General features: G+C 43.1%; 1 protein-coding gene across 1 annotated transcript; it reads left to right on the forward strand.

Moving 5' to 3' along the window:
- The first annotated feature begins 11,820 nt into the window (after positions 1 to 11,820).
- LOC119273006 (major pollen allergen Art v 1-like) lies at positions 11,821 to 12,546 on the forward strand. The gene is made up of 2 exons (XM_037554327.1): positions 11,821 to 11,919; positions 12,036 to 12,546. The coding sequence occupies exons 1-2, from the start codon at positions 11,856 to 11,858 to the stop codon at positions 12,419 to 12,421; spliced, it is 450 nt and encodes a 149-aa protein (XP_037410224.1). The 5' UTR covers positions 11,821 to 11,855; the 3' UTR covers positions 12,422 to 12,546.
- Positions 12,547 to 13,559: the final 1,013 nt, after the last annotated feature.

Genomic DNA, 13,559 nt, shown 5'->3' on the forward strand with positions numbered 1-13,559 from the left:
CATGCTCTAAAAGATATAAGTGAAGCACTAGAGCAAATGACAAACTACTCCGAAAGATATAAGTGAAGATCAATGAGTAGTCGTATAATTATGCAACTATGTGAAGACTCTCTAAAATTGAATAATTTCAGATCTTGGTATTCTATTCAAACAGCAAGCAAATCAAAATAAAATGATATCTAAGAATAGCAAACATCATGTAAAGAAGCAAAAACTTAGGATCAACCGATACTAACCGATAGTTGTTGAAGAAGAAAGGTGGGATGTCAACCGGGGCATCCCCAAGCTTAGACGCTTGAGACTTCTTGAAATATTATCTTAGGGTGCCTTGGGCATCCCCAATATTGAGCTTTTGTGTCTCCTTAATTCCTCTCATATCACGGTCTCCCTAAATCTCAAAAGCTTCATCCACACAAAACTCAACAAGGACTCATGAGATAAGTTAGTATAAACCATTGCCAAAACCTTATCATACTCTACTGTAGCAAATCACTAAAATTATTATTCAACATTGCATACTAAATGCCTCTGCATATTTAATAGTCCTATCCTCAAATAGAATCATTAAAGAAGCAACCATACACAAACAATGCAAACATAACAGCAATCTGCCTAAACAGGATAGTCTGTAAAGAATGCTGTAACATCCATACTTCCCTAGCTCCAAAAATTATGAAATAAAATTCCCACTGTAGTAATTTTATCATAGCTTAATATGCAAAAGGTTTCAACATTTTATCACATTCTGACTTTTCTAGGGAATTATTGCAACAGCGGTAAACTTTCTGTTTTCAAACAGCGACATGTATACTTGTAACATAGGCATAGTGAAGACTATCAATGCCACTTTTATTGAAATAAAAGATGCAAAAAATTGTTCTAAATAACATCAATCAAACCCTAACAAAATAAATTGACGCTCCAAGCAAAACACATATCATGTGGTGAATAAAAATATAGCTTCAAGTAAAGTTACCAATGAACCAAGACGAAAGAGGGGATGCCTTCCGGGGCATCCCCAAGCTTAGGCTCTTGGTTTTCCTTGAATATTACCTTGGGGTGCCTTGGGAATCCCCAATCTTAGGCTCTTACCACTCCTTGTTCCATAGTCCATCGAATCCTTACCCAAAACTTGAAAACTTCACAACACAAAACTTAAAGTAGAAAACTCGTAAGCTCCGTTAGTGTAAGAAAATAAATCACCACTTCAAGGTACTGTAATTAACTCATTATTTATTTATATTGGTGTTAAACCTACTGTATTCCTACTTCTCTATGGTTTATAAACTATTTCACTAGCCATAGATTCATCAAAATAAGCAAACAACACATCAAAAACAGAATCTGTCAAAAACAGAATAGTCTGTAGTAATCTGGATCAAACGTATACTTCTGGAACACATAAAATTCTCAAATAAATTGCTGGACCTGGGGAATTTATCTATTAATCATCTGCAAAAAGAATTAACTAAATATCACTTTCCAAATAAAAATGGTAGCAATTGTCGTGAGTGCTAAAGTTTCTGTTTTTTACAGCAAGATCAACAAGACTTTCCTCAAGTCTTCCCAACGGTTCTACTTGGCACAAACACTAATTAAATGCATAAAATCACATCTAAAAAGAGGCTAGATGAATTATTTGTTACTAAAAAGGAACAAAAAGCAAGGAATAAAAATAAAGTTGGGTTGCCTCCCAACAAGCGCTATCGTTTAACGCCCCTAGCTAGGCATGATAATGACAATGATGCTCACATAAAAGATAAGAACTGAAATATAGAGAGAGCATCATGAAGAATATGACTAGCACATTTAAGCCTAACCCACTTCCTATGCATAGGGATTTTGTGATCAAACTACTTATGGGAACAATAATCAACTAGCATAGGAAGGCAAAACAAGCATAACTTCAAGATTTTAAGCACATAGAGAGGAAACTTGATATTATTGCAATTCCTACAAGCATATGTTCCTACCTCATAATAATTTTCAGTAGCATCATGAATGAATTCAACAATATAACCAACACCTAAAGCATTCTTTTCATGATCTACAAGCATGCAAAATTTACTACTCTCCACATAAGCAAAATTCTTCTCATTAATAGTAGTGGGAGCAAACTCAACAAAGTAACTATCATGGGATTGAAAATTGAAATCAAGATGACAAGTTTCATTGTTATCATTATTCTTTAAAGCATACGTGTCATCACAATAATCATCATAGATAGGAGGCATGCTTTCATCATAGTAAATTTGCTCATCAAAACTTGGGGGACTAAAAATATCATCTTCATCATACATAGCTTCCCCAAACTTGTGGCTTTGCATATCATTAGCATCATAGATATTCAAGGAATTCATACTAACAACATTGCAATCATGCTCATCATTCAAATATTTAGTGCCAAACATTTTATAGATTTCTTCTTCTAGCACTTGAGCACAATTATCCTTTCCATCATACTCAAGAAAGATATTAAAAAGGTGAAGCGTATGAGACAAACTCAATTCCATTTTTTTGTAGTTTTCTTCTATAAACTAAACTAGTGATAAAACAAGAAACTAAAAGACTCGATTGCAAGATCTAAAGATATACCTTCAAGCGCTAACCTCCCCAGCAACGGCGCCAGCAAAGAGCTTGATGTCTACTACACAACCTTCTTCTTGTAGACATTGTTGGGCCTCCAAGTGCAGAGGTTTGTAGGACAGTAGCAAATTTCCCTCAAATGGATGACCTAAGGTTTATCAATCCGTAAGAGGCGTAGGATGAAGATGGTCTCTCTCAAGCAACCCTGCAACCAAATAACAAAGAGTCTCTTGTGTCCCCAACACACCCAATACAATGGTAAATTGTATAGGTGCACTAGTTCGGCGAAGAGATGGTGATACAAGTGGTATATGGATAGTAGATAAAAGTTTTTGTAATCTGAAAATATAAAAACAGCAAGGTAACGAATGATAAAAGTGAGCGTAAACGGTATTGCAATGTGTGGAAACAAGGCCTAGGGTTCATACTTTCGCTAGTGTAAGTTCCCTCAACAATATTAACATAATTGGATCACATAACTATCCCTCAACATGCAACAAAGAGTCACTCCAAAGTCACTAATAGCGGAGAACGAACGAAGGGATTATGTAGGGTACGAAACCACCTCAAACTTATTCTTTCCAATCAATCTGTTGGGCTATTCCTATAAGTGTCACAAACATCCCTAGAGTTCGTACTAGAATAACACCTTAAGACACAAATCAACCAAAACCCTAATGTCACCTAGATACTCCATTGTCACCTCAAGTATCTGTGGGCATGATTATACGATATGCATCACACAATCTCAATTCATCTATTCAACCAACACATAGAACCTCAAAGAGTGCCCCAAAGTTTCTACCGCAGAATCACGACGAAAACGTGTGCCAACCCCTATGCATAGGTTCATGGGAGGAACCCACAATTTGGTCACCAAAACATACATCATGTGGCACGTGGTATCCCATTGTCACCACAGATATCCATGGCAAGACATACATCAAGTGTTCTCAAATCTTTAAAGACTCAATCCGATAAGATAACTTCAAAGGGGAAACTCAATTCATTATAAGAGAGAAGAGGGGGAGGAGAAACATAGGATCCAACTATAATAGTAAAGCTCGCGATACATCAAGATCGTGCCAAATCAAGAACACGAGAGAGAGAGAGAGAGAGAGAGAGAGAGAGAGATCAAACACATGGCTACTGGTACATACCCTCAGCCCCGAGGGGGAACTACACCCTCCTCGTCATGGAGAGCGCCGGGATGATGAAGATGGCCACCGGTGAGGGTTCCCCCCTCCGGTAGGGTGCCAGAACAGGGTCCTGATTTACTTTTGGTGGCTACAGAGGCTTGCGGCGGCGGAACTCCCGATCTATTGTTCGTTCTGGAAGTTTTAGGCTACGACGATATATATGGGTGCAGGAAGTACGTCGGAGGAGCCACGGGGGCCCCACGAGGTAGGGGGGTGCGCCCTAGGGGGGTGGGCGCGCCCCCCACCCTCGTGGGCAGCCCGTGTCTCCCCTGACGTGCACTCCAAGTTCCCTGGGTTGCTTTCCTTCCAAAAATAACTTCTCCAGTTGATTTCGTTCCATTTCGACTTCGTTTGATATTCCTTTTCTTCGAAACACTGAAATAGGCAAAAAAACAGCAAATCTGGGCTGGGCCTCCAGTTAATAGGTTAATCCCAAAAGTAATATAAAAGTGGAAAATAAAGCCCAATATTGCCCAAAACAGTAGATAATATAGCATGGAGCAATCAAAAATTATAGATACGTTGGAGACGTATCACCCTCGTGCATGTAGTACGGGTCAGCGACACATATATGATATATCTGCTCAACCCCGATGATGTAGTTCATGTGCAAGGCATAAAGGCGGACAAACGTAAAATCCAGCTTCTTCACGTGAAACATGTCGAATATGTAATCGAATCATAGGAAGAACTTATTCGCGGGGAAGCTGTCGACGTACGACATTTGCCGTGGAATGTTAACCATGTAGAGTGGGTATCCTGGATCTTTCGAGGCGATGAGGCCTTTCTCTACCCGCAGCACATCGTCAAGAAGTCTCCTTAGATCACCGAATTTGACCCGTAGCGCTGTTGCAGGTAGGATTGGTTGACCGGGGATATGCCATTTATCCGCATCGGGGATATCTATACGGTCCTGAAGCCGAGTATGCTGAGGCGGCTGGATCATAGAATCATCTTTTTTGCCTTTCCTCGCTCTCTTCCTAGACTTCTTTACTACCGGAAGGTCGTCCATAATACATTGAGACGGCAATTCAGGCACCGACTCATGACGCTCAAACCCTGAGGAGACGCCAGTATAGACATACTGTTCAGTGCCATCGTCGTCCTCATCCTCATCCATGGCGACGTCATCAGCGACTAATGGAGCCTCCTCCTTACCCCGTCCGCTATCACCCAACCCGATGCCCGACGCTAATTGGGTAGGTGGGGTGTTGATGTTCATACCTTTCTGAGGCTGCATGCTCGTGGGTGTGCTCCCGGGCGCCTCCAGACGAAGCAGACTCTTTGGCCACAACAGGACCCACCATTGCAACAATCACCAAGCCGCCGCGGTGTCTCGTCGTCATCCCCCACTAGTATTTGAGGAGGCAAATTCTCGTGGCCCGGTTTGACACTGGCCACGGAAACCTTGAAGACGTTCGGGGGGATCGGCCGGCTGTGGAATAATGGTTCCTTCGGCTCTATTATCGCCGCCTTCCCCACATCCACCTTCTGGTCATCGATGGTGTACAATATGGTGTACGGGGTTTCGTCGGCCCACAAAGAAAAGTCTGCGACGTGAGACATCCGAAAGGCAACGAAAACGGGAGATTATACATTTATATTGAAGGGGGCCGATGTGACAGATACCGTGAGGGCGTCGAGCTCAGCCAAAGATGAAGCACCACCGAGCACGTCCGGTGCGGGAGCCGGTGCTGGTGCAATGCTAGTCGAGCTGCTCCCCAAGAAGTCAGCAAGGGGAAAGTCCTCTGCATTTTTCTGGATTTTGCCTTGTCCAAGTGAAAACGCCCATCACCAAGGAAGTAGACAAATCTGCAACCACCTATTTTGCGGCAGCTACCACTGTTGCAACTGTCTGAGATGATTTCTTCTCAACCGCAATCTCAACCTTCTTTGTCGATGTTTTCTTTAGTTAACCTCCGTCTTTCCTTTCTCTCCTCCGTGGTCTCACGGTAGTACTTCTTCCACGTGGCGCTGTCTCCGACACCGTGCACGCGTCCATACGACGGTCGAGTATCCACCAGTTGTCGTTTCAATATGTTCAACGCCCGGTTGAATGGAGTGTCCCACTTGGGCCTCGCCAATGCCTCGGACGGCGAGTCGCTTTCAGCCGCAATCCGGTGCTGCTCTCTCTGCAAAAGGCACAAGGATCGTTTACAAATATGACTAACGTGTGCAGTCGAATTGATCAGAAACTAAAATTACCAGCAGACTCATGAACTCCGTAATGACTGGTTTTGTCTCGTAAACCTTCTTCACTGGGTCCCAACGGTGCCGGGCTCTGAGGACGTCACGCTCCTACGGGACGGTGAAATCCGCCAAGGGGTCTGGGATGCCCAGACTCGCGGCTTCCGCGTCCTCCTTGGCCCATTTGGACCTCTTTCCGCCGTAACCACGGCTTCCGAGGTGGTGGCTCCCAATGTTCCTCTCTTGAAGCCCCTTCATGTACTTAGACTTTTTTTGGCAGCTTCGGCCTCGCAAGCCTCCTTGAATATTTGAAACTGCTCTTCCGTGATTGTCGGATTATCCTTTACAATCTCGGAGTAGGGTTCCTTCTTGTCGATGATCTTTGCTTTCACTCAATTTTTCCAGGCGGCCAACGCGTCGCTAAACTTGGTCATGGCGTGTTTGTTTATCTTCTTCATTGCCGGGTCCTCATCTGGATCTTCATAATCCTTCTCATTCTAGCCCGGAAACAAGAATATCTGGTGAAACTTCTTTAGGACGGAGCTCCTCATATTTTCTATCTTCTGTAGTTTCTCATCGTTGATGGTGGCGGTTGTCCGTACGATGCAGCCTATTTGATTGCCGTAGCATCAACGCGCTTCCTCGTGCGCCTTTGGCTCAAAATTGCCATCGTCCACCTCCGTGACCACCAGTCTAGTAGTCCTGAGTTTGTTAGAAAGTCGTTGCCTCTTTGCTTTCGGTTCTACACTGGCTCCGCTCCCCGAGGCAGCGCCGGTCTCAGTCTCAGCGCGGGTCTCAGTCTCAGCACCGGTCTGCGTGTCGATCTCAGTCCCCGATGGCACCGGTGGGCTAGCAACAACATCGGTTGATCGTCGGCAAGGCTAAAAAATTCGTCTGCCGCCCGGTAGACGTCGTCGCAATCACCAGAACCCTGTCCTTCATCGTTGCTAGCCATGTTTCCTATGATTAAATCTACTCAATTAATTCTAGACCTAATAAAATGAATAATGACATAAAAAAGGCCTATTGTTTTGCAGGAATGTTGACTCCTTCCTGGTGCGGCAAATCTCGGGCACTCGATATGTCCTAGTTTGTAGCACAAGCCATGCCGAAATTCACGAAAAATTTCGGCATGACCTTTGCTAAAAAGTGGACAAATCGAGAACCTGAAATTTGCCGGAACATAAATGAATCAAGCAAAACATAGGCCACTCAGCATCATTCCCTGGAAACAACAAAGCCACTTGGGCACAATCGAACAACTTCAATGAAAAGATATAACATGAGCAAACACTATTGAGGAATTTGCATATAACATGGCCACTTCAATGAAAAGATATAATCAACAATAATGGAATATGAAAATGAACATCAATGACATATATCATATAAAAACAGTCTTGTTTTTTGTTTACATAGCAACAATTAGTTTGATCAAGTTTTTGAAAAGAAAAACAATTCTGTTTTTTGTTTATAGCTAAATGCCATAGCTACTATTTTTTATTTATAGCTAAATACTTTTGTTTTTTGTCTAAAGCTAAAAGTCTAGGAACTCCATTTTCTCTAACCCTTCTGACCTCACCAAAATTTCCACAACAAGACTTTAGTACCTACACCCAATTTGTTCAAAAATATTTAGGTCCATAGTCCAAATAATTCAAATTTCATTTGAATGAAATTTGGAATAAATTCAGGTCCGTAGTCCAAATATTTTTTATAGATAAGTGTTTTTTGTTTATAGCCTCTGTTAATTGAAATCTAAATGCTACTATTATTCATATACCCTTTATTAGTTTAAAGCTAAATGGATTACTGTTTAGGCATTTTCATAAAAATTGTCCTAGCTAATTTCCTAAAAAAATTGCTAATCATTTTTCCTAAATGCTATAAAATGCCTACTGCCCTAAAAAATCTAGGGTTCATATGAACACCTAGGGTTCATATGAACATCAACACAGTATCAACATATATATGAATTGCAGAGGAGGGTAGGGGATAGGAGAGGCAGAGCCTTACGGTCGGCGGCGAGGGCAGGCTCTGGCTCGGGCGGCGGCGGTGAGGTCGAGGGCTGCGGCGGTGAACTCGAGGGAGGCAACAGTGAGGTCGACGATGGCCTCGGGCGGCGGCTGTGAGGTCGAGGGCGGCCTCGGGCGGCGGCGGTGTGGTCGAAGGCAGCGGGCGGCGGCGGTGTGGTCGAAGGCGGCCTCGGGCGGTGGCGGTGTGGTCGAAGGCGGCAGGGCGACGGCGGCGATGGAGCAGTTGGGGGACAGGGGGGCCGGGAGTAGAGAGGGAGGAAAGGACTTAGCGAAATTTTGAGCCCGGGCTGCCGGGATTTGAGTCAAACTAGAAGTAGCGCGTTTTGCCGAAACGCGCTATAGCTAAGATAGCTATAGCGTGTTCTAGAGAAACGCGCTACAGCTATTCCTTTCTGTTTTATTTTTCTTTTTCTTTTATTTTCTTTACATTTTCTTTTTTCATTTCTCCTTTTTCTATTTCTTTTATTTTTCTATTTATTTTCTTTTTCATAGCAGTAGCGCTCTACAACATAAACGCGCTGCTACAAAGTTTTTAGCAGTAGCGTGCTTCTGGGTGAACCGCTACTATTATTCCTAGCCTACCGACATTAGTGAGGGAATTTTAGTAGTAGCGCTTTTCCGTGAAGACGCGCTACTACTAAAACAATGGTTGTAGCGTGGTTTTGCAACAAGCGCTACTACTAAGTAGCGCTAGCGCCGAGTTTTGACCAACGCTACTGCTATACCTCTGTGTATAAGGTTTTCCCTAGTAGTGTAGGTCCATTGGGGAGCAAAATCAAAGCTGATTGGAATATGAGTTCTTTGTTTTTATTTGGGGTTTCTTTTGCAAGATGCATAATCTAGTTCGTAATTTTGAGTTTCCTTTGGATCCTGTTTATAAATTGTACTCGCATGCTTATCTAATCGATATTAGGTCTTAAAAAAGAGTGAAATGGTCTATTGTCCGTGTGTTACTCTAATTTGTTGTAGGATAGCGATGATGAGCAATAGATTTTTAGAAAACGAACCTTACTAGGATTTTTAGGAGATCTGTTTTACTATCTTTTCTGTTAAGAATAGGCTTAAAAAAGTCTTGTCTGGTCCTTGATTAGATTTTGGATATTTAGAGCATCTATAACCGCCATGAGCAAATCAGGCCCCTCAAACGCCTGCAGACGCATCCGGAGACATCCGCCCGCACTGACCGGGCATGCCTCATATTTGCCACTCTGCATACATGTATCTCATATTCGGTGCCTTATTTCCATACTACACATGCAACGTTGATCTACTCTACATGATCAAACGATTGACAATAAAAATCGGCTGCAAAGGAACATAAGATCGCTGCAAACGGACATTAACAAACTTGGGCACATCCAAAAGATCATAGTTCGTCACCAGACAAGTTCTTAAACTTCTACAACTAAAACGATATAAAAAATGAGGACATAGGGATAAACATTTCCTCGCCGGGCCTTTGCCCTTTCGGTCGCCCGCGCAGCTGTAGGCGTCCGCGGTCGGTGGATGGTCTTGGTCATCCGACGAGGAGGTGCAACTGTCACCGTCATCGGAGTTGGAGTCGGAGAGGACGAAGAGCCCCTTCATCCGACAGATCGTCCTATCCTACTTCCACTTCAACCTGGCGATCCGAGCCTTTTCCGCCGTTGCCTCCTTCGCCTCGCGCTCCGACCGCTCAATAGCAAGCCAGAGCGCCTTGGCATTCTTCCTTCAGAGGCGGCGAGCGTAAGTCTTCTTCGTCATGAGGACCCATGTGAGAAGACACGCGTCCTTGTCCTGGTCAGCCTCTATCCCGCAGCGGCGGCGCGCGAACTCCTCCACCGCGTCCCTCTCCCGTGCATGCTGCCTCTCACAGTGAGCGACGCGCGCTTGTGATTTCGGAGTGTGCATGCGGACAGGCGGCGCGGGCACCAGCAGCCACCGCTGCCCGCGTGGACAAGTGGCCGATGGGGGAAGGAGATGGCACGAGGCTGGTGCGAACTGCGTTGTCCTGGCGTCGTTGCATGCGGGCCGGGAGGGTCCAGCTCCAGTGTCCGAGCTGCGGTGATGCTCTAGATCCAGAGCTACCGCCGTTCTCCACCTTGGACTGGTCCAGCACAATGCAGAGGGCCATCTCCTCCTCATAGTCGAGTTCGGAGCGGAGTCACTGCCGGAGCTGGACATCATAGTGGATGGTATCGAAATTGGAGAGGGAGAGGAGAGGACGGAGCGAGAGAGGGAGAGGGAGAGAGAGAGAGAGAGAGAGAGAGAGAGAGAGAGAGAGAGAGGGAGAGAGAGAGAGAGCTAGGGTTCGGAGCGAGGCTCTCGGATTGGTTTTTTTGTGGGACATATGTGGGGTCAGTGGTGGGCCGGGACTGTCAGGCGGACGCGCCCAGGTGTGCCTGGGCCGCTCCATATCCGTTCTATATTTGGGTTGTATATGAGGCGTGTCGGTCAGACCGGACATTTATCCACGGTTTGAGAGGTCCGGTTGGGTCTATTTTTTGTGACTGATCAATAACTGGACAGCCTGTCCGAACGTTTGAGACGAATATAAGAGGCCCGGATATAGATACCAAGCCAAATGACCACGTATCGACTCCATGTTAGCTAGACTAGCCGTTGAATGAAGGGAAGATCCGAAGGACAACCTGGGTACCGGCGCATCCTATATGCAACAAAAAATTAGTAATTCAAAAAAGTTCAAAAAATTCCAAATCTTTTTGGTATCAAACTTGATCAAGTATTGTAGTCGTATAAAAAGATTCGTCAGAAAATGACATTCGTTGCATCCTGGGTCGAAGATTAGGTAAAAAACGCTATATACAAATACTATACACGCTATATTATCGTCATAGACTTCTCTTTTTTGCCCTGAAGTCAATAGGAATCATTTCTTGTCCAAACTTTTTATACGAGTATAATACCTAATCATGTTTGATTCTAAAAAGGTTTTGATATTTTTTGAACTTTTTCTGAATTACTAATTTGTTTTGTGCATATAGGATGCGCAGGTACTCGAGAGCAGCAAGTTCTTGTCCCGGAATAAAGATGTTGCATTATTAGGTTGGAACGCCCTTCAGATCTGGGCGTTGAATCACAAAGTGCTCAACGATATTTTTTTGGGGGGATTCCAGAATCTCACTTGACTGAGGACTTAATGAAGTTTTAGTCGATGCTATATTCGTTAGATCTTACGTGGTGATCCATGTAAAATTTTGTTTTAATTTTTTTCTTTTGCGGTCTCAGTCGACTGAAATCTAATCACATTTTTTTATTTACCGAAACATATGCATATGCGTTTTGCATTAGAGATGGCCTTAACATAATTTGTTTTCCACGACGAGTTCTCTCACATATTTTTTTTCCATGTAAGCAACTATGAGTTGCCAAGTATTATTTGTGTTTTGCTCTTACACTGCCACCAATGTAATTGCACCAAGAGCCAGTAGAAGGTCTTTTTGGCCGGGTAGCACAAGCTTTTATTTAGGCACACATCATTAATTACTGGAGATAGATACTATATACAAATGCTTGTATCCAATATTTGGATTTCCATATCCTCTAAGACATTACACAAATGCTTCTATCCAATATTTGGATTTTCATATCCTCTAAAACATTACACAAATGCTTGTATCCAATATTTGAATTTTCGTATCCTCTAAGACATTACACAAATGCTTGTATTCAATATTTGGATTATCGTATCCTCTAAGACATTACACAAATGCTTGTTTCCAATATTTGGATTTCCATGTCCTCTAAGGCATTGAATGGATAGCCAAGAGGAATGCAATAAATAGCACTCAAACCCCGTTCTTCTCCTCACACATCCTTTCCAACAACTTATTTTGAGCACTTGGCCATGGCGTTCAGCGGCGCCCAGATGCTCGCTGCCTTCGCCATGGGCTTTCTTCTCATGGCCTTATGTAAGTTCATATAGCAGATTTTATCGCATTGCAATTCCATGCAATTTTAGATCAATCGATGAAACAACTGCTACTATAATTTTCTGGTGCACACATTAATTCTATGTCACATGCAGGTGTGGAGGCTCGGGTATGCATGTCCCCTAGCAAGTCGTACAAAAGGAGCCCTTGCAAGAACGTGCGCTGCACCGCGGCCTGTCACAAAGAACACTTCAAGGGTGGGTACTGCTCCAGTAAGAAGTCAATTGTTGGCGATGACCACAACGAAGACAACGAGGAGAACTTCTATAAGAAACGTCCTAAGAAAAAGACGTGCATGTGTACATATGAATGCGGTAAAGCCCCGCCACCATCGTCAGAACCTGATGTGCCAGAGCCACCGGGTGAACCCGTGGTGCCGGATCCTCAGAAGAAGCCGCCACCGCCATATGAACGTGACGTGCCGGAGCCGCCCTTGGGAGAACACAAGAAGAAGAAGCCGCCGCCAGCTGCGGACCAGTGAGCAAATGGTCTATTCCACCCGTCTGAGGAAAATGATTTTAATAAGAGAGGAATTATTCAATGCTTGACTTGTACTCATGCATAAATGATTGCGTGAGAATAATAATAATAATCTGGGTACTGTTAAAGGGAGTATGTCCTTGTGATAGTTCCACCTTCTCCCACCCCTCCTACATTTCCATGCAGCCAACACCGATCTTTTTTCTCTCATACGAGCCCACGCATCCAATGAGCCAATACGAAAAGGAAAAAAAGATCCCACGACCCACGAACACATGTCCACACGCCTCATCCCTCATCTCCCTGACCACGCCCCTCCCGATCACGTCTTTTTTAAACGCTATGGAGTCTCTATCTCTACATACGACTAGTAGAATGCTCGTGCGTTGTCATGGACATTTGAAATATTTTACTGGAGTTATATCTAAAACATAATGCACGTTAAACTTCATAGAAAAGATAGACAGTAAAAGTCGGGTAGAAATTGGAATTCACTTCACTTACAATGTACTCCCAAATGTAGGATCACTTTTTGACACTATCATAATGTCAACAATGATCTTATAATTTGGGACGGAGGTAGTGGGTTGATAAAAAAAGGCAATTTTAAGATGTGTACCTAGAGCGATGATATAACTATAATAAGTTATGAATTAAGATCTACTTGATGCACTTAAGATATTCTCGCTCAATATAAAAATGTTGTCTTTAGCTTGATTCACACGATATTTAAGCAAGTATAATAGAAACATCTTCCTCAACTATCCATCACAAGCAGTATATGTAGTCAACACAAATAGTTTACATGGAAGGTCTAAAATTTTGCAGCAAAGAATACCCACCGTGCAAACTGGACGAACCAATTCTGTACCGTTCAATGAGAACATAATCAAAAACAAAGTAGCTAGACACATCCCTGCAATTGGATAATTAATATTATCTTCAATATGGTGATAAAAAATGATTGTATCTTGAATATTATCATAATGAAATATATAAATTTGCTCATCCATGGGAAAATTAAACACATATAGAAGTACATCTTTTGAGTATTATATCATGTGCAACAAACATACAAAGAAGAAGAATTATTTACATGCACCTCTTCTGATTGCGTAAAACTCGTTGATTTTTTAGTC

This window comes from Triticum dicoccoides, chromosome 3A (genome assembly GCF_002162155.2).
Source record: "Triticum dicoccoides isolate Atlit2015 ecotype Zavitan chromosome 3A, WEW_v2.0, whole genome shotgun sequence".
NCBI lineage: Eukaryota > Viridiplantae > Streptophyta > Magnoliopsida > Poales > Poaceae > Triticum > Triticum dicoccoides.